Consider the following 21783-nt stretch of genomic DNA (forward strand, 5'->3'; position numbering starts at 1 on the left):
GCTGGGCAATACAGTCAAACCTTGGTTCCTGAATGCTTCCATTTTGGAACATTTCGGCTCCCAAATGCCAAAAACCTGAGTAACTGTTTCGGTTTTCAAACGATTTTTGGAAGCCGAACATGCTATGCGGCTTCCGTTTTGTGTTTCCCTATTGTATTGAGGCTTCCCCTTTCAGTTTTCGGTTGTCAAATGTTTCGGAAGTCGAACAGTCTTCTGGAATGGATTACGTTCGACAACTGAGGTTTGACTGTATCTGGTTTTCAGCATCTCAATATATCACCAGTTAAACACTGCAACATACTGATATATCATGATGTCTGAGATAAAGATGGAGCTATGTCAAGGCATTGGCTGGCTTCACGGTTTTCCTCACATCGTGATTTTTCCCGGCGCCTGCTCTTATGATTCTCTGCCCCTTGCATGAGACAGGGGAGAGCTGGGCCAGCAGAGTTAACAGGGGCTGCAGGAATTGAGAGAAGCATTGGCTGGGAGGGATTTGCAAAACAATAAGATCTAAAAATATTATATACAATAGAAGAGCCATTAAAATGATACCAAAATTCTAAAAGTGGGGTGATCAGTGTTGGTTGTGGATTATAGTTCTAGGAACTGACACAGGTTGCAAATTATCAGTACTAGTCGTAAATTTGCTTGTTGTGAATTATCTTTGCAGGAATCGATGTTGGTTGCAAACTTTCTGATTGCAAATTATCCACGCAGGAATTGATGCAGGTTGTGAATGATCCTTGCAGAAAGTTGTGGTTAGGATTACCCAATTTAGCATGGCTACCGATTCAGAGATCTCTGGCAGTAGTGGAAGGAAGGCTGTTGCGGAGAGTGCTTTAAAAGAAGTTTGGGGTGGGGAAAAGAGATGGAAAAAGTCTGTAGAACCCAACTGTTTCTTTTTTAAGAGACATGCAGCAGTAAATCTGTGTCAGCAGCAAAGGCGGGGGCTTTCTCCTACCAGAACCTTGACATCTCCCTGCAGTTTATGAAGGTGTTAAATCACTGCGAAGATTTGCAGTGCTGTTAAGATCCACTCCCCTGAGTCGTTTAGTCTGAGATGCTTTTTCCTCGTACCAGAAGGACTGGAAGTTCCAGTCCTTGAATCTCAAGACTTCTTCTGATTTATTGATTGATTTGGAATTAAAACATGATTCCTAGAACGCGGCAAAAATTTCTCACGTGATGATTTTTCACAGTCAGGTTCTCCCTGAAATGTTGGGAAATTTCATCCCCTACCCTTGAGAAAGTTTGGACGAATGATCCCCTCCACACCTCTGCCGCCCACGAACAACCTGTCATCATGTCCTGTTTGGGCCTTGTGCATAGCTGTCAACTTTCAGATTTGAAAATAAGAGATCAGCAGCACAGCTGTCAACTTTCGGATTTGAAATTAAGGGATCAGCAGCCTCACCTGTCCCGGAGACAGTCTATGGGATATCTAACAATCTGGGATAGCAGCGGGAAGCAGCAGGAAACGGCACTGGAATAAGGGAATTTCCTGCAAAAAAAAGGGAAGGTTGACAGCTATGGCCTTGTGGTGGAGTCCGCAGGCCGAAGCAAGACCACAGAATGAGCCGCTTTCTTTTGACAAAGGCTGGAGGTGTCTGCCTCGCCTAGATTCAGGAAACAGGCCTTCAGTGTGGTGGCATCTATTAAGTTGTGGGTGGACATAGCAGTCGACACAGAGATTTCTCCAAGTGGTTCTTTATAATAAGCTGGAACTAAACTGAACTGCAAACAGGGTTTCCTGCCTAAATTAACTTACGTGGACCTGAGGGAAAACTATATACACACAATACCACTGGTGGCCAGGGTGAGAACTTCAGTACATAACAGCACCTACTCTTGCATGATACATCTCAGGTCCTGCCTGTGTCGTTCTTTGGTAACCCCCCTCAGCGGAAGAAGGGCCAGAGCCAGGGGATTAGTGGTGGGATGACGACGAGTGGCCAAAGGGGAGAAGACAAAGCAGACTGGGAGGAGGTGGTGTCGGAAGCTGATGATGCAACAGGGTTTAGGGAGCAGGAAGAGGCTGTGACAGAGGGCAGTTCAGACTCGGATGTAGGAGAGGAGGGGGTCCAAGAGACAGTGATGAGGCAGGCTGCTGAAGAAGCCAGTGTGTCTCCCCCTCTCCCCGATTAGCTCCCTTCCCCTTTGGTCTCCCAGAACACGTAGAGGAATGAAGATTTAGTTTGTGACTGCTTGGGAAAGACCCTGGAGAGAAGGAGCCCTAGGAAGTGGTGGGATGACGGGGGACCTCCAGTCCTCTCAGCTGCCTTGTTGGAGCAAAACCTATTGGGAAATGTTGCTGGGGTCACTAGGCCTGCGCTGTTTGGGTTCCTTGAATAAAAAGTCAACTTCACTGACACCATGCTTTTCTTTGATTGCTGACCTACGCTTGACTCCAGCTCCTGACAGCAGCTTTCAGTCGGTGTAGATCAGTGGTCCCCAAACTTTTTGGGGTCCCCGCTCCCTTGGTTCCATAAACTCATCCCCCCACCCTATAAAAAGCATTATTCAGAAGAGTGTGGTTTGTACAACCCACTAAGGAAGAGAACAACACAATAAAATTCCAAACAGTAACAGTTTTGCATATTTATTCCAAATCCCGTTTGTTTTATTAATTCAACAGTACGGATGAATTTGAGCCAGCCATCCCAGCTTCTCAAAGTCTGATAGTCATTGGCACTTCCTGCCCCCTTGCCTCTTAGCGACCAGCAAGTAATCCCACCCACTGCAAGGGGCAGTACTGCCTACTTTGGGAACTACTGGTGTAGACGATGCTGAGCTAGATGGACCAATAGCCTGACGATCGTATGCTGATCCCTTGGTGCCTGCCTAGTATACTCCAACTCTGTTCCTGACCTCTTGTGGGGCTGGCCGTAGCTCTGGATCACAGCCCCTGCTTTGCACTCAGAAAGCCCCAGGTTCAATCCCTGAAGACATCTCCATGTAGGGATGGGGAAGGATCCCTGCCTGAAACACCAGAGAGAGGCTGCCAGCCAGTGTTGACAACACTGAGCAAGGGCATTCCAACCCGGTGTCCTGCAACTTCCTGTGTTCTTAAGCTTCAGGAAGAGAAGAAAAGTATTTAGTGCTTCTTGGCGCTTCCGCGATGCTTCCCTCCACAGGTGGCTGCTCTTGGCTTGCATCCCAGCCCTGTCCACCTCTGGGAGCTCAGCATAAGCCCTTTTATTCAGCGTTAAGTAGGAAGAGACAGCCCCGCAACCTTCCCTGAAAGCAGCACAGAAGCCAAGCAGTAGCCTGCCCAGACGAGTCTCCTGCTGTCCGTTTTGTTTTGTTTTCCCTGGAGAGGACGGACTTAGGTCTCCATTGAGGCAGGTGGCGGGCCAAAGGTAGGGGAATGGGGAGAGCACCTGGCAGGTGAAGTGGAAGCTGGTGTTGCTGTGGCTCTTTTCTGTGCGTAGATCAACAGACAGATCCTGTTTTCATAGGGCCTGTCAAAGATTTTTGGAAACACCTGCGTTCCGCAGCCCGCCCAGTCCCTGGGTAGTTGTGTGAACATTCGTCAGCGTGTGCTTATCAGCAGCTCAGAGTCGGCGGGGTTTGTGGACGGGGAGTTTTCCCAGGCAGATCAAGTTCAGAAATCTTGGCTCTTTTCTGCCTAGATCTGAAGATGTCCAGAGCAACAGGCTGAGAGCCGAAAGAGAGAAGCAGAAATTGCTCAACTCCTACTTAAACTCTGTAGTCAAAGTATTATTATTATTATTATTATTATTATTATTATTATTATTATTATTGCCTTCTGGTCTTCATTGTCTTGCTTACGCATGAGCAACCTTCCTCAACCTGGTGCCCTCCAAAGGTTTTAAACTACAACTCCCATCAGCCCCCAGCCAGCATGGCAGTGCTGTCTGGGGCTGATGGGAGTTATGTTCTAATCTAAAACATAGTTGTGCTGACTGGGGCTGATGGGAGTTGTAGTCCAAGGCATATGGAAGGCACCACGGGCGGAGAAGGTTGCTCATGAGAGTACAGCCCTCTTCCACCTTTAAAAAAGCGAAGCCACACTGGGGTGAAGGCATCCTCTTTTGTTTGTCCCCACGTCAATTTCAGTTTGTTGGTTAGCTTTTCTTGTAGGGCTATTTCCCATACGGTTTGGTACCAGTGGTCCATGTTCACTCCTGAGAGGTCCAGCAATTCCATCGATCAATGCATTTCACGGCATTTGAAGCCTCCCTATAGCAGGAGGAAATCCTCTAAAGAGGGTATTTGACCATATTAATGCAGAAGTGGAGGAGAAATAGGTGGGTTTGATCAGGGTCCGGTGTTCTAGGGGAGCCTGGACTACTTAATTTACTATTCCCAGTCCCTTTTTTGAATTTTTAACATCACCTAACGCGGGTGGAGGGATGCGGGTGGCTCTGTGGGTTAAACCACTGAGCCTAGGACTTGCCAATCAGAAGGTCTGCGGTTCGAATCCCCGCGACGGGGAGAGCTCCCGTTGCTCAGTCCCTGCTCCTGCCAACCTAGCAGTTTGAAAGCACATCAAAGTGCAAGTAGATAAATAGGTGGGAAGGTAAACGGCGTTTCCGTCCGCTGCCCTGGTTCGCCAGAAGCGGCTTAGTCATGCTGGCCACATGACCCGGAAGCTGCAAGATGAGTGCCGCAACCCCAGAGTCGTCCGCGACTGGACCTAATGGTCAGGGGTCCCTTTACCTTTAACAGAATGCAACTTTTTGCACGGCTTGGATTTTTGAACTTTTCAAATGTCCTTGTTGAATTGCCCGTTTGCATACCTTCCTCCCCTTCTAGGGTTAGGAGCTGTGCTGGGGCGGGGGGCTTTTCTTCTGGAACAGACACTGGAAATGTGCCCCCTAAGATGTGTGCTAGCCCTGGCTTTCGACATATAGAGAGAATCTTTATTTTCTTCAGCACATGAGAGCAGCAGAAGATCAGTGGTTCCCCTGCATTTTCCACCTGAAAGGGAAGGACTTTTTACCATGTGATCTTGCTGAAAATGTCACTCACCCCAAAGCCTTTGTCTTCCCCCGCCCCACCCCATCCGCCATATGCATCGTTCAGGGTCCCCAGTGCATATTGTCCTATTCTTGAGGCTGAAATGTTCTGCCTGCTTTTTTCTCGAGGACATTCTGTTGCTCAGAAGGAGCCACCTAACCGCACAGATTATTAATACCAGAGGCAGGCGGCTCTCGGCTCTGCCTCGCAGACTAGGGAGGCTCACACTGGAGTCTGATTGAGCTCACGAAAAAAAGGGAACTTGAAGGGATCTGCAGCAGATGTTTATTTCGGCAGAATACGCCACTCTCTCCAGATCAACCCCATTGAGGTGTGTGTGTGTGTGTGTGTGTGTATATATATATATATATATATATATATATATATATATATATAGTTATAAACAGAGTTTATCTCTTTAACATAACGTGAAACAAGAATTTACAACATTCCAAAAATTCTTTAAAATCAACAATAAGCTATAAACCGGATTAAAAGGGGGGGGGGACAGATTCCTGCATTGAAGAGGGTTGGACTAGATGGCCCTTGGAGGTCTCTCCCGGCTCTACAATTCTGTGAAAACCCATGTCAACATTCTACATATCTAGGCAGGCTTGCCTAAACAAAACTCTTTCAAAAATATATATATACATTTTTATTGATTTTTTAATATATCAATTCCAACAGTCATACAACATATCTTCTCATCTTATACAATGTTTTAGACTTCTGTTAACACCTCTGATGATTTTCCATTCTTTATCACTTATTCTGCATTTCTTAATTTTTATATTTGTATTTTTTAATTTTTATATTGCATTTAAATGTCCTTAACTAATAATTCTGTTCATAGTCTTTCTTGTAATATTTTGAATACTCCACCTCACAGAACTTCTTGCAGTCCTACTAGCGTAATCTGTTCATCACATTTACCTTTCAAATAGTTCATATCTTTACTCCAGTCCTCTAAGAATCTCTGATCCCACAGGTTTCGAATCCTTCCTGTTAGTTTATCTAATTCTGCATAGTCCATCAACTTCAGGCTCTGAAAGGGGTACAGTGAAGTTGCCTGCCTGATGTCAATAGACAGGGAGTTCCAAAGGGTAGAAGCTGCCACACAGAAAAATCAAGTTCTTACAAATGCAGAGCTAGTATTATCTGGTACCTGTAACAGTTTAGCAGGTTGAAGCGACTGCGAGGGTATATTTGGAGTAAGGTGATGCCGCAACTGGTCCCAAGTTGTTAAGGGCTCAAACTTGGACTTGGCTCAGTATCAAATTGGCAACCAGTGCAGATCTTTGTTTTTGTTTTTTAAGTTTTTGTTTATACTTTTCAAGTGTATACATTTCATTAATTTTACAATCAATTTGACATTTCAAAATTTGACTTCCTTCTCCCTCTTTCTGCTGTTCCTTAAGTTTATTTTTTAATGTCTTCTGCATATCCAAATTCATTTGACTTGTTCATTTAATTATCTACTGTAAATATATACTCTTATAAAACTGCAGGCTCTTACAACAATCCTGCTAATGTTTTTATCTGTTTACAATTTATCTGTAAATATTCAACTTACTGGAAGAATAAGAAATCAAGATAACAAACTGCTTATAAAGGAATGGAAATAGTTTAACCAGTGCCAATCTTTGAGCAGGAGTGTTGCATGTTGACAGGCTCCCCACTCCTATTTATTCATTTATGATATTTATATACTACTTAATTATTCACATTTCAAAGAGGGCGTGGAGCAACAATAGAACAATAATCTTGGCCCTTGTTTGAAACGGCAAAGCCAGGTTCTAGCACACACGGCTACAGAGATCCTTTTGTGGGCAAAGACACAGTGAGCCAGTGAGAGCCCTTGGAGGAAGGGGTTCAATACCTTGACCTGGCCCCTTGTAATAAGGAGAAGCAGGATAAATTATGCCAAATGGCTTCTGAACGACACCTGCAAATATGCAGAGCTTCTGAAGATCATAGCCACCAGCTTTTCTTCACAAAGAAAATGAACTGACTGAGTGTAGAATTTTTCTTTTTCTGGAAGGTGGGGGTAGAGAGGAAATCACATTAGGCGGCGGGGGGGGGGGAGAGAGAATAATTCCAGTGAGTTTGCAAATCTACGTAATTTGCATTTCTGGGGGGGGGGGATATGCAGCCATCCTTTCCAATGTGCACTTTGTGCCCCCTACCCTATGAAAAGCATTATTCAAAACAACGGTTTGTAGCACTCACTAAGCAAGGTAATAAGGCAATAAAATTCAAATCTGCAACAATGAATCCCAATTTTCTTGAGGGGGGGGACCACTGGTTTAAATACATAAGTGTGTCGCAGTACATAATTATTTAATGTTTAAGAATTATTCATATGGTTTCCTTCACGGAGCTCAAGGCAGCATACTCTGCCCTCCCCATTTAATCCTCACAACAGCCCTGTGGGGTAGGCTAGGCAGTTAGATGGCAACTGGCGCAAGGTCACCCACTGAGCTTTGTGGCTGAGTGGGGACCCTGTTCTCCCAGGCCTTTGTCCAGCCTATCTCAAGACGTTGGGGTATAAATATATCAGTTGTTGTTGTTGTTGTTATTACAGCTCCCATCATCCCTAGCTGTCAGAACTGCTAACCATTCAGAGACAGTACAGTGGTACCTCGGGTTAAGTACTTAATTCGTTCCGGAGGTCCGTTCTTAACCTGAAACTGTTCCTAACCTGAAGCACCACTTCAGCTAATGGGGCCTCCCACTGCTGCTGCTGTGCCGCCGGAGCACGCTTTCTGTTCTCATCCTGAAGCAAAGTTCTTAACCCGAGGTACTATTTCTGGGTTAGCAAGTCTGTAACCTGAAGCGTATGTAACCTGAAGCGTATGTAACCCGAGGTACCACTGTACTGCCAGTTCCTTGGAAGCACAGCTGTTGTGTGAGTGCCATAGCATAACTATGGTGTCATGGTTCCATCTCATTCGGCCCTCAGAAGCCCACTTCTCTGAAGCGTGAAATGATGCCCGGGTTAACCGCAGAGGGCCGGCCTGCCTGCCTCCTCTTTCTTTCCCTTTCTGCTGTGCCCACCGTCTCGCAGGAGAGGCTCTCAGCCCTGTCAACAAGGCCTCCTTTGCAATTCTGCACTTGGAGGCGGTGGGTGGGTCGGCGAAAGGAGGCCATTCTGTAATCTGGAGGGGGACAGAAACGTTACATAACGCCTCTTCTTCTCCCCACCACCTCCTCTCTCCTCCCCCCCCCATATCCAAAGACATATTCTAATGATTAATTTGAGGCCCTGGCAGCCGCCTCCCTTGGAATAATATTTTAAACATGACTTTTCCGTTCCCTCCTGCCAGCCCTCGTTACTGTGCGCTATGGCGGCTGTAAAATTTCACTTCAAGGATGGGTTTCACTCCCGTTACAAAATGTGTCTGGAATGTGCAGATGTTTCCTTTGGAGAGCGGGGGAGCCAATCCGCTCGAGCACAGCAGCCCTGCTGGGATGGCGTGGGGAACGACGCAACCACGTGCACTGGACGGCCTTGGGTTTACAGGATCACAAACAAACCAGGGGGGAGAAGGGGGAAACAGGGGAGGGGACGCCCACCTCACGTGCCCAGGGCCTGCTCTGCAAATGGCCTGCAAAAGCTCTTTCGATATCTGCAACCCTCTCCCTTGTCTCTTATCTCCCTGCACCCTTGGGGTAACAGAGGCAGGCGCATTGGGGCGGCCTCTGGGAAGGACACCCCCCCTTCCCAGCCGCTCGCCGGCTGTTAACGATTGGTAATGCGGTTAGACTTTTACGCAGTGAGATACATAATTCCTTTAAGGGGGAAAGATTAAAAGGACAGATTCGCCTCTCTTGAAGGTGCTGGAGAACAGCTGGCCAGGATCAGGAGGAGGTAGACATTGCAAAAATGAGTTAAGACAACCAGAGGAAGGTTTTGTCTAGAGCTTGTGTACACTACACAACATATACTTAAAGCGCCCGCCCACCCGGAATCCTGGGAACTGTAGTTTACTGAGAATTGTAGCTCCTAGGGTTCTGGGTGGGTAATAATAATAATAATAATAATAATAATTATTATTATTATTTTTATTTATACCCCGCCCTCCCCAGCCAAGGCCAGGCTCACAAGCAATAATAAAAACAATAAAATAGGCGCTTTAAATATATGTTGTGTACACAGCCTTAGGCCATATTCAAGCTTGTTTTCAGCTGTTCCAGAGGATACGACCCAAACCAATGGATTCAAATGACAAGAAAGGATATTCTGACCAAAACATTAGGAATAGCTTTCTGAAGGTAAGAGCTGTTCAACATTGGAATTGATTACCTTGGAAGATGCTGGACTCTGCTTCTTTGGAGGCATTCCAAGAGAGGTTGGGTGGCCATCTGATAGGGATTCTTTAGCTGTGATTCCTGCATTACAGTGGTCCAGACTCTGCCACGTATTAAGGCGAGTAGCTTAGGTACCAGGACAGGTGGTTTTCTTTTGCACAGAAGAGGCGTCCAATTTCTATTCTGTCACTTACTAATTCCTTTTCCCTGGTCAGATTCCCAGTTCTTTGGACCAAAGGGCAGATGGATTGTTCTGGCCTTTAGAACATCGCCACATGTGGGATTTGTGAAGATGCACCATTTATTCCCTTCTGACTAACTGACAAAATGAATGATGCTCCCTTCTCCACCATCCTTTGTTATTTGCTGCAGCTGGGCAGTGCAGGTTGGTGGTGGAGGAGGCAGTCAGACACCCCAGAGGAAGAGAGTGATCTCGTAGCTTCCGCTTCCCAGGTGGCTCATCCTGAGCAAAGTACAGTGGTGCCCCGCAAGACGAATGCCTCGCAAGACGGAAAACTCGCTAGACGAAAGAGTTTTCCGTTTTGGAGGTGCTTCACAAAACGAATTTCCTATGGGCTTGCTTCACAAGACGACAATGTCTTGTGAGTTCCTGTTGGGTTTTTTTCCTCCCCCCCCCCTTTTTCTAAGCCGCTTATCAGCTGATCCGATCAGCAGATAAGCCGCTAATAGCGCTAATCCGCTAATCCTTCAATGGGCTTGCTTCGCAAGACGAAAAAACCGCTAGACGAAGAGAATCACAGAACGGATTCTTTTCGTCTTGCGAGGCACCACTGTATTCATTGTCTCACACAGGTCTCTTAACTTTAGGTGAGTGACCTGCCATTGCATTCTGAGCCACAAAGTAGAGCCTTATGCACTTCGTTCCCGCTTTGGTCTGCTCTGGAGTCCTGATAAAGCCGCACAGTTTTGCTTCTGAAGAGCATTCTTTGAAATTGATCTGTTGAAAAGCAGTCCTGGTGGGGTCAGCATCTGGATAGCTCAGTTGATTAGAGTGTGGTCCTGATAGCACCACAGTTACAGGTTTGATCCCCATATGGGACAGCTGGATATGAGGTTGAACTCGATGATCCTCAGAGTCGCTTCCAACTCTATGATTTCAGCAGTTCTATGACTGCTAACAGCATCTTAAAAAGCAGAGACATCACCTTGCTGACAAAGGTCCGTATAGTTAAAGCTATGGTTTTCCCAGTAGTGATGTATGGAAGTGAGAGCTGGACCAGAAAGAAGGCTGATCGCCGAAGAGTTGATGCTTTTGAATTATGGTGCTGGAGGAGACTCTTGAGAGTCCCATGGACTGCAAGAAGATCAAACCTCTCCATTCTAAAGGAAATTAGCCCTGAGTACTCAATGAAATGACAGATAGTGAAGCTGAGGCTCCAATACTTTGGCCACCTCATGAGAAGAGAAGACTCCCAGGAAAAGACCCTGATGTTGGGAAAGATTGAGGGCACAAGGAGAAGGGGACGACAGAGGACAAGATGGTGGGACAGTGTTCTCGAAGCTACCAGCATGAGTTTGACCAAACTGCGGGAGGCAGTGGAAGACAGGAGTGCCTGGCGTGCTCTGGTCCATGGGGTCACAAAGAGTCGGACACGACTAAACGACTAAACAACAGCAACTGCTAAAGAGGGAGATCAATACATTTTTTAAAAGCAGTTCTTGTTTTGTAAGGCTTAGCTTCTGGGTCCCAGCCCCACACTGCACCAAGGCTTTTAATTAAAAAGATGTAGGAGGAAATTACCTTAAAACACTCTTCCTTCCGGTCTCTACAGAAGGAGATTTCCTCTGGGCAGGGGAAGGATCATAGCTCATTGGTAAAGCACCTACTTTGTGTGCAGAAGGTCTGAGGCTCAGTCCTTAGTGGCATTTCCAGGTAAGGCTAGGAGGGACCCCTGTCTGAAACTCTAGAGAGCAGCTACCAGTCAGTGTAGACACTACTGAGCTAGATGGACCAATGGTCTGGCAATATTAAGACAGCTTCTTATGTTCCAATGTCTGGGGAACCTTTGACCTGCCAGATGTTGCTGAACTACAACTCCCATTTGATTTCAAGGAGGCTGATCTGCAGTTTATCCTGTTGGTTCTTCTCCTTCTGTTTTGGCCAAGGAAGGCCATTTTCCAGCATGTACTTAGATGCTGACCTGAAACTTTTCTGAGGCCTGAAAGTTGCTGATGGGAGCATTTGTCCGCTACGTTCAGCTGATACTGAGAAAGCAAACAGCGAACTTTCAGTGTATAGTTTTCTCTAGGGGATCCCTTCCAGCTTCCAAAATCCATCATCCTTCTAAAATTAACCTCCTTTGCATCATGACTAAATATAATAAACCTGGCTGAGAGGCGGAAGAGTTAGGCAGAATCTGGACCACAGGATGGAGACTAGAGGGGAGTCTCCCTGTGGTGATTTTGTTCCCTTCTTTATTCCAAATGGTCAAAGAAGCTTCCCCCACCCTGATTTCCTTTCCAATGGTGGGCTTTGGAAGATGACTTCCACAATGTTTTCAGACTGCTGCAGAAGGAGCACATGCAAATTGGCACTCTGGGTTTAGATTTGTGGCTCGAGAGGCAGGAAGCTGCAGGGTTTAATTTTCACCAAGACACTCGATAGCCTCAAGCAAGCCACTATTATAGGTGCTCAGTAGCAGAGCATCTGTTTTGCATGCCGAATGTCTCTGGTTCAGTCCCTGGTATCTCCAGGTAGGGCTAGGAAAAGGCTCCCTGTCCAAAACCCTGGAGACCTACTGCCAGCCAGTGTCAACATTACAGAGCAAGATGGACCAAGGACCTGACTCATTGTAAGTGAGCTTCCTATATCCTTCCTGTCACCAATACCTTTTCAAATGGCTTTGTTTGCCACAACTGAGAATGCAACAACCACACAGCACATCATAGGTGTGCTGCAAATTTGGAGTCTTCTAGTCTCCGGAGAGAAAATCCAGAGGTTTCTGATGGTCCTGAAATAACATTAGACATTTGTTTGCTTGTTTTTTAAAAAAGGAACCTTGCAAAACTGTTTACAAAGAGAATACAACAATAAATCTATCAGTAAAAGCAGTTAAAACAACTATTGAAAACATTTTTTTTTAAAATCAGCAATAAATTAGAAACATATTAAAACATTCTACATGGGCCTAAACAAAAATGTTTTTAGCAGGCACTGAAAAGAGTACAGTGAAGGCACCTTGCCTGATGTCCATAGGCAGGGAGTTCCAAAGCTGCTGCCACACTAAAAGATAGATGACCCCTAGATCAGTATTTTCCACTGTAGTGTCCTGGCAAATTCAAAAGTGTGGGGTCCCTTCATGATTGTCCCAGCCATGCTTCCTCACAGCATTTGGAGATTATTCAAAGATTATTAGTATTGTATAATTATAATATTAGTGTATAATCAGGGATGCATTGCAATGATCAATTCAGATCTCCCATGTGTTGACTTTGCATGTGTTGACTTCTCATGTACATGGGCAAATTATTTGGAGTGCTCTGATATCTTATTTCAGAGTGACTTGAAATAAGAGTGGCTTAAATTATTATTTGTACCCCTCCCATCTGGCTGGGTTTCCCCAGCCACTCTGGGCAGCTTCCAACAAAGATTAAAAATACATTAAAATGTCACACATTAAAAACTTCCCTAAACAGGGCTGCCTTCAGATGTCTTCTAAAAGTCTGGTAGTTGTTGTTCTCTTTGACATCTGATGGGAGGGTGTTCCAAGGGTGGGTGCCACTACCGAGAAGGCCCTCTGCCTGGTTCCCTGTAGCTTTGCTTCTCACAGTGAGGGAACCGCCAGAAGGTCCTTGGCACTGGACCTCAGTGTCCGGGCAGAACGATGGGGGTGGAGACACTCAATCAGGTATACTGGGCCGAGGCCATTTAGGGCTTTAAAGGTCAGCACCAACACTTTGAATTGTGCGTGCCTGGAGTTGTTCGGCAACCACCCGCTCAATCACCTTGTCCAAGAATGGAAGATTTAAGACTGGACGATAGTTGGCTATACTGGCCAGGTCTGAAGATGTTTTTTAAAGAAGCGTTTTAATGACTGAGTCTTTCAGTGGGTCTGAGAATGCTCCCTCACAGAGGGAAGCATTCAGCACCCTGCAGAGCCTATTGCCCAGCCCTTCCCGGCTTGCTTTTATTAGCCAGGATGGGCAAGGATCAAGGAGACAGGTGGTTGGTTTCACGCGTCCAAGCAGCCTGTCCACATCCTCAGGGTAATGGATTGAAAAAGTTCCCTTTCATGTTAACTGGGAGGCTCTAGGACACTAGAGACAGGGACTCTGCAGGGCCCTGCTGCAGAAATAGTAATGAGTCTTTGTCCCCCCATGACCCCAGACTACTGCGCTACTGGTACCCCGTTTGCAGTTTCTCTACTCCTGTCCTGGTTTGAAATTGTGCTTCTTCTAAACTTGCACCATCTGCTGCAGCGAATCGCTGCCTATTTCCTCCTGCCTGAATCTGGGCAGATGCCTTTCCTTGATGCTTTTCCCATTACGGCTCTGGCTGGATGCCGTTTGCCAGAGGTCCAGGAGAGGAGGAATCTGAAGCCAGTCTCTTTTTCTTCTTCTTTCCCCCTTCCCCCTCATTTTTTATTTCTTTTCCCGGAGAAACAAAGGCAGAGCGGGCCTACGGATGACATAATGGGAACATGACATCACACTTGGCAAAGGAACAGTTGCCTGTTTCACATGATGTGTTCTTTGGACGGGTCTCAACAGCAGCCCCTTGTGCCACCCCAGAGGAGGTGCATGCATGATGCAGATTACATCAAAGGCAAGGCCATGCATTGCACCTTCAGTGCGCAGCAGGCGCAGGGGCTTGCTACTTTGCTGTTGTCATGCCTGGAGTTTACATCTGCACTGGGATCCCTCTGCTCCATCCAGAGGGGAGCGATACAGTGGCAAAGCCTATCCTCTCCACGTTCCATTGAAGGCATTATCAGTCAGAGAATGGTATAAAATCAAAGAATTGTAGATAAGATAAGATAAGATAAGATAAGATAAGATAAGATAAAATAAAACTTTATTTGCATTAGCCAATGGCCATAGCTACAATAAGGGCCGCGGGTGGTGCTGTGGGTTAAACCACAGAGCCTAGGGCTTGCTGGTCAGAAGGTCGGCGGTTTGAATCCCCGCGATGGGGTGAGCTCCCGTTTCTTGGTCCCTGCTCCTGCCAAGCTAGCAGTTCAAAAACACGTCAAAGTGCAAGTAGATAAATAGGTACCGCTCCAGCGGGAAAGTAAAAGGCATTTCCGTGCGCTGTTCTTTTTTTTTTTTTAAAGCAATCTTGTGCAGAAATGGAACGGAAGCAAATTTAAGACTGGAAAAATGAGAAACTGAAATGGACAGATTTTGCCCATCACTCAGGGGGCTCGTGGTGATGTGGTGGTATTTGAAACCGGAGAACAATTTTGCTGTTTAGTTAAGAGTAGCAACTGAAATGGCAAATCTCCAGTATTGCACTCACATGACTCTAGGGGGCTGCTGAGCGGCTGGGGGCGGGGGCGGCATTTGGCCTCCAGTATATTCTAATGTGACAGCTTCATGATAACAGCTCTTTGAGGCTGGGAGGTAGCAGAGAAGCAGCGCAGAAAGGAATGAGAAGGCATCCGTCACAAGGAAAACAATTCTGCCGCAGCTTAAACGAGGGCCTGTCAGAAAAAGCACTTTTGAAATGCGGGGGGGGGGGGGGCAGAATGGCAGGACCAGTTGCTCCCCCCACACACACACATTAAAAAGAAAGCCCTCCTTCCCCATTGAAAGCTAGCATCTCAGGGAGACTAGCTTTTCCCCTGAGCTGCTCTTCCACATGCAGGGAGGTTTTGTTTTGCTTTTAAAACCAAATATGGGAGACCTTTTGAGCAGACATGGTGCTGCCCCAGGTGAGAGACCCCACAGGATGCTTACCAGTGTGAAGGTCTGCTCTGCAAACCAGGTCACAAGCAGCCCACACAAATTCTTATCAGCCTGCTTGCCCCCACAAATCTAAGTTAGTAATTTGTGGCTTAAGAGGAAAAGGAGTAAGGGGAAACAGCCAATTTTCTAAATATCCCACCCTAAACCTCTTACTGACCTGATGCAGCCAGGTGTGTGGTCATTGACAAGGATGAACTCAGGCTGGATTTAGACACATCAAAGAAGTGTTTCAGTTAAACACGTTCAAACTTTGTATGAGAAATCGGGTTAGCAAAAACGGAACTCCACAGCACCATCTGGTGTCACAGTGTTAGAATGCATAAACAATGTATATAAAGCGATTTTTCTTTGCCAAGATAGCTGAGTCCTCAGCCTTCCCCATCTTGGTGTCCTCCAGATGTCTTGGACTACAGCTGCCATCAGCCCCAGCTATAAAAACTGCTGCGCTGGTTGGGACTGATGGGAGCTGTAGTTCAAAGACATATGGAGGGTGCTAGGTTCAGGAAGTCCGTTTTGTCTCAATAGTTGCTTTCAACAACCCTGTAACAGGCCAGAGTTCCAGCATTTCTCAAATAGAAGTAGGTTGCCTAATTTCAATTTCCCCTCCTCCGTTTTAATTTAACTTAATATTGAGTGTGTTTGAAGAATAGGTAAGCAATTGTGTTCCTTATCCAGAGAGGCAACACCTGCAGTTTAAGCGAGGATTTATGAGGTCTTTGCTCCAGAGCTTCTTTCTGGAGTTGGGCTGGAGCCTGTGTCAAATAATAACAGAGAAGAGAGTGCCTTTGAACATGTGCAGAATCCCTTTGTTCCTGCATGGCTCTTCAACTGTTTTCTGACTGTTCCTTTTAGTTGTTTGCTGCCTTCGATTAGTAAAAAGTTAAATTGGTACCTCACCTTTATATTTAAATGAATGCTTTAAAAATCTGTACCAAGACAAAAGGGCTGTCAATTGGTTCTGAGCTTCAGCGCCTCTTATTTTTAAAAACCGAGCACTCTTTGACAAACAAATGGCCGGGCAGAATGACGTTTTGCAAAAGAAGCCTTTGCAGAATCTGAATTTTCACTGCACATCGTTTGGGTATTTGGGACAGAAGGTGGAAAACCCTCCTAAGCAGTTTGGGACTAGATGTACGCAGCGAAGAGCCAAGGAAAATGGTGTTTGAGCTATAAAAACAACTACGTCCGTACCAAGTGGAGAGGGGCCAGCCAGTCTTGAGCGGAGCTGCTGTGGTATTGATCGTTCAGAGCAAATCTGGTGTTCTTGGTCTCCAGCCTTGTGAGTGGGAGTAGGCAGAAATGATCCTCAGTGTCAAATGAGAAGAGCTCCTTTACGGACGCCAAGGATTTTGCACGGTTGCTGCTGAGCACTCTGCCATCAGAAAATGAGGGCGGGGGGGAGGTTGGGGGGCTGCAAGCATCTTTGTGAGCTTTAATTTGCATGCATTAAATTAAAGAGTTTTGTAAAATGTATGTGTTGGCAGTTCTCTTTTTAATGTGCTGTTAAGCTAAAGGCAAAAAAATGAAAGAAAATGAAGAGGGAACAAAGGAAAGGAAATACACCCCTTTCCCAAACCTTTCAAAGAAGACGTCAAATCCATTGAATATTTCATACCTATCCTGCCTGCATCTTAGCTAAAAAGTCTCTTTTGAAAGACTTCATTTATCCCAAAGTTATAACTTGACTTCAGAGGAGGAGAATAATAATAATAATAATAATACTTTCAGTTTTATTTTTTTATCGTCGTCTTCTAGCTTGGGGAGGAGGGGGAATTGCGTTTGGGAACTGTGGTTTGGCCAGCTGAAAAAATCCCTTTTCAAACAAATCCTGTTTTGTTTTAGCCACTTGATTGGGTTTAAATTAAGTCTGAAATGAAAGCTGGGATTTTTGAAAAGGCCCTCCAAACCCTTCCTAGCCTGTTGCTAGCGAATTCTCCCACAGTCACTGGCAGAGTAGGTCAGATGTCACAGAATGTTCCTGAGATTCTGTCTGGTCTGGGTGGGTGAGGAATGTGTCACACAAGCAGAATATTGACAGATACTGGTGGTGTGAGAAAAGTTAAGAGGTCAGTGGAGTTGGGAAGAGCTCATCCCTGTTCTAAGCACCCATAAGAGCCAGTGTGCTTCATTGGAGGAAATGGAATGAAGAGGAAATGGTGTGATCCAAACAGGCAGTTTCTATCCTACCGCATAATTTTAAAGCTGAGCACACCAGCACCTTGAATTGAGTTCCAAAGCAAACGAGTGCCTAATACTTCGGTTTTAGAATTGATGCAATGTAATTGCACCTGGGTCTCAGTTGCAGCCTCACAATCAATATATTGCAGTAAACCAGCTGAGAAGTTGCCAGAACATGCCTCAGTTCTCCCATTGATAGCTAAGGCAAGAGATCCACAAGGGGAACTACTCAAGGGGGGGGGAGTGCTCTCTCTCTCTATATATATATGCGTTTTTTCTCGTTTTGGAACATGACACATATCTCAGATTTTACAGAGGAGGGAAGAGAGGAACAGGAAGCGCAAAGTCTCATTTTTGCATCCAGAATGGGACTTTGCATCACCTCCAGGTATGAAAGTTCCCATTTGGATGTGACAGAAAAGGTTAGAAAAAGAGTGTGACCAGAGGTTCCCCTTCATGTCAACTGTAACATCTGTGTTAAATCTTAAAAGTGCTTGCTCCAGATTCATTACAGTGGTACCTTGGGTTAAGTACTTAATTCGTTCCATAGGTCCGTTCTTAACCTGAAACTGTTCTTAACCTGAAGCACCACTTTAGCTAATGGGGCCTCCCGCTGACGCTGCGCCGCCGGAGCACAATTTCTGTCCTCATCCTGAAGCAAAGTTCTTAACCCGAGGTACTATTTCTGGGTTAGCGGAGTCTGTAACCTAAAGCATTTGTAACCTGAAGCATATGTAACCCGAGGTACCACTGTATTCACCTGGGTATAACGTTACATGGATTTTAAAATGGATTTTGATTTGCAAAATGGTTTGAACAACCCAAGAATACACATACAATATCTGAGCTTGATTTTTATTTTTATCTCAACCTTCGCAATGATTATGCATGCTAAAACACGGGAAGGAAAACAGTAAGCCAGGTTAAAATGAGCGAATGGTGAAAATCTGGGAACAAATGTCAATTCTTAAATTCAAAATTACACTAAAGAATCAGGGGGTTATAGAGGAGAATTGGAAGGGTGGAGATTAGTAGGGCAATATATATTTAAGAAAGGAGTTGGAATAACTGCAGATGGAGGAGATTCATGTTATCACATTTAATATTTAATTTAATAATGAAAAATTTATAAGCAGACTTATGAAGTATAAAATATTTAATATTTATTGACGTTTTATAAGTGGCTATTTATATGAATATCATTGGTGAGTTCGTTTGATTTTATGCGCATGAATGCTTCTATCTAATATCTTTTAGTGATAAATGTTTTTAGCACATGAAGAATAATGAAAATAAACTTACTAAGGTTTACAATTTTTTAAATAAAATGTACTACATTCTTAATGCAATACATTTTTTAAAACAGCAACAATTGGTCCTTTGCCAATTCCACCTGAATGTATTTTACTGTTGAAATATTTTGGGCTATTTTTGTTCATATATGGCCTCATTTTCCTACAATGGATAATCCAGCTTTAGGAATTGTGAGTGGCTTATAGCTGAAAGGTGTTGTCTTTGGCTAAGCGGATCCCTCTGTTTTCACATGCCAAAAAACAGCTTTTTGTCTCAGTCTGGAATGAAGTGGGGAGACAGACAAGCACTTTTGAAGCCAGGATGATGGAACAAAGACAAAATAAAATGTGAACGATAACAAGCTCTATTCTCATTCTCTCTCTCTCTCTCTAGGAATCTTTCCAGTAACAAGATCAGTGTTTTAAACGTCGAGGCATTTGCACAGCTGACTTCCCTGACAAAATTGTGAGTGTCTTGTTACATCCTTTAAAATCTTGCAGCATTTAAATTTGCCTTCCCTTTTTTGGTATTTGGCAAGCCTCCTGTCACCCAGGCCTGTGTGTATTCTGTGATCCCACCGTTGACACCCTGCACGTAGGAAAGGTGGGACTGAGCAGGGATTAAGTTCACATTTAAAGGCGAACATGTTTAATTGGCACATTCCAACACAATAAGTGAACCGAAACACAGCCGCCCTTCAAAATTTGACTTCTCCAAACGTTGCAATGTCAGCCAAGTGATGTGCACAAAAATGTGTGCAGAAAAAGCCACACGTTATTGAAAATAAGTTGCGAAAAGGAATTATAGTAGGGGAAATCATTTTGCAAAAATGTGACATCAGGCTGCATGCAAAAATATGTGTATTAGGAAGAAATTCACAGAAAGATGATAATTTTCACGAGGGTTGAAAAAAAAAATCACCAACTGATCTGGAAATGTGAAGACATGAATTTAAGACTGGAGAAATGAGAAACTGATGGAACAAGAACTGACAGATTTGCCCATCCCTAGGAGTGAGCGAGTGCTGCATTCATTGTGTGCGGAATCCCTGCTTTAAATTTTAAAAGAAATCTCTAAATGCTGTGACTTTGAGGTCAAAAGTGTAGGGACACTTTGAGCTAAGATCAGGGAACGAGGTTCATGTTGTTCAGTGGCTATTCTGCTGGAGAAGGAGCTGGGCACCTTTGCATGATCTGTACAAAGCACAGATTTCATTCTTTTCTTAGTGAAGAATTTGCATTTCATTAATGCAGAATATTGACTTATTTTAGCATGGAGCAGAGCCTGAGGGCCACATTTCCTCGTGGGCAGCTGTCTTAGGGGCCGGATGCCAGTGATGAGCAGGACCAGAGGCAAAAGGGGGAAAAATACATTGTTAAAAACTCAGTTTTCGGTTAGATAACCGCATCACAAAATTCAAAGAAGAGCAAACTTTGAAGGATATCTGTGTTCTGTTTCGCATGTTGATTTGGGAAGCGCAAATGAATTTCTCTCTCACACAGCCCTGCATCCCTACCGCAGAATGAGGTTTTTAAAAAGCAAAATGGGCTGTGATTTGAGCCGCTCTGGTTCCCTGGTTTCCTCAGAACATCGTTACCCTAGCGAGCCAAAGCCTTTGCCCTCTATTCATTGAACAATATTATCCTTCTTGAAAAGGGAAAAAGGAGAACAGTGTCGGATGGGCTGTCAGCCCTAAGTGGTCGATTGGGTGGACGGACATTTTTGGCGCATCTTGGGGCCTGTTGGCTCCTGGTGCAGGAAAGGAGAGGTGGTTTAAGGAGAAAGCCAACGTAGCCAATGACAATTAGCTGCAGTTTCATACTCAGGGTACCTTGGTCTGAAAGCCAGTGTCAGCTCAGATGGAGACCAGCTCTAAGGGCTTATATGAAAAAGTGGGATTTAAGGTCCAAACAACATACGACATTAAACTTGCTTTTTAAAAGGCCTAATTAGTTCTCACCATTTTCTCTCTCCTGCCACTTTCCTTTCTCCCCTTGCCCACCAAAAAACCTCCAGAGGCTTTAACCATTTCCTCCCTGTGCCATTTTCCTGCCACAAGCCACCTGGAAAAAGGGAACTTGCCAGATGGTGGAGTGATCTGTGGCAGGAAAATGACATTTCAGGGAGTGCGGGAAAGTGTTATTAAAGTCCCTTCTCTCCATGCATCACATTCCTAATCCTTTCCCCCCCTGGAAATTAAGAAGGGTAGTGCTAAACATGCATCTCTAAAATATGACGTAACATGTAGTTTAAATCTATTTAGGCTGTTGCTAAATTAGCAAGGACTCTGGTTCCTTTCTCTCTTGTTTCATTCCAGCTGATATGGGGCAGGATGTGGGGGTCTGGGCAAGAAAACGAAGCCTTTTTGTTCTCAAGATAATACTCAAGATAATATTGTTCTTTGTCTCTCCCTGACTGCAGAGATATAAGCAACAACAAGATTTCTTCATTACAAGATGGAATATTTGATAATTTATTTAATTTAAGTGAAATGTAAGTCTGAGCCTTCTAAACTTCCATATCTTTTCAAGAGAGTATTGTTTCTTTTTCTCCTTTTTCTGATGTAATAGTGCAGGGGGTTTATTGCATTTATAGTCCATATTTCATGCCCGCCCCTCAAGGAAGTCAAGGTGAAACTCATAGTTCTCTCCCTCACAATTTAATCCCCACAACAGCCCTGTGAGATAGGTCAGGCTGAGAGGCAGTGATTGGCCCAAGGTCACCTAGTGAGCTTCATGACTGAAAGGGGATTTGAACCCTGATCTCCCGGGTCTGACACCACTACAGCACTTCTAGTGTAGGGCTGCCATACGTCAACAACTTTTGGTGGTTTCCTGGTTTTTTTGAAATATGGCAACGCTGTTCTAGTGCCACCTTTGTTGGCAGCAGCTGCAGGGACCCATGAAAGTTAATCTCTAAATTACACCCCCACATTTCCTTCCCACTAATCTTTGGTGTGTAGCGCTGCAGAAAGTAGGTTCACAGCAGCAAAGAAATTTCCCATTGTTTCTTGAGCTCTGACATTTCTGAGGGCTTGCCATTAACGTGCCATAGCTTTTGACAGACTTTGTCATAATCCTTTGGAAA

The 21783-nt window shown here is 44.9% G+C and overlaps 1 protein-coding gene across 1 annotated transcript in view; it reads left to right on the forward strand.

Moving 5' to 3' along the window:
- The window catches only part of PKD1 (polycystin 1, transient receptor potential channel interacting), a 110941-nt gene that overhangs the window by 21673 nt on the left and 67485 nt on the right, over positions 1-21783 (forward strand). The window contains 2 exon segments of the mRNA XM_082199312.1: positions 19090-19161; positions 21118-21189. Of these exon segments, the coding sequence (XP_082055438.1) occupies positions 19090-19161; positions 21118-21189 (144 nt within the window).

This window comes from Podarcis vaucheri, assembly GCF_965113315.1.
Source record: "Podarcis vaucheri genome assembly, chromosome: 14".
NCBI lineage: Eukaryota > Metazoa > Chordata > Lepidosauria > Squamata > Lacertidae > Podarcis > Podarcis vaucheri.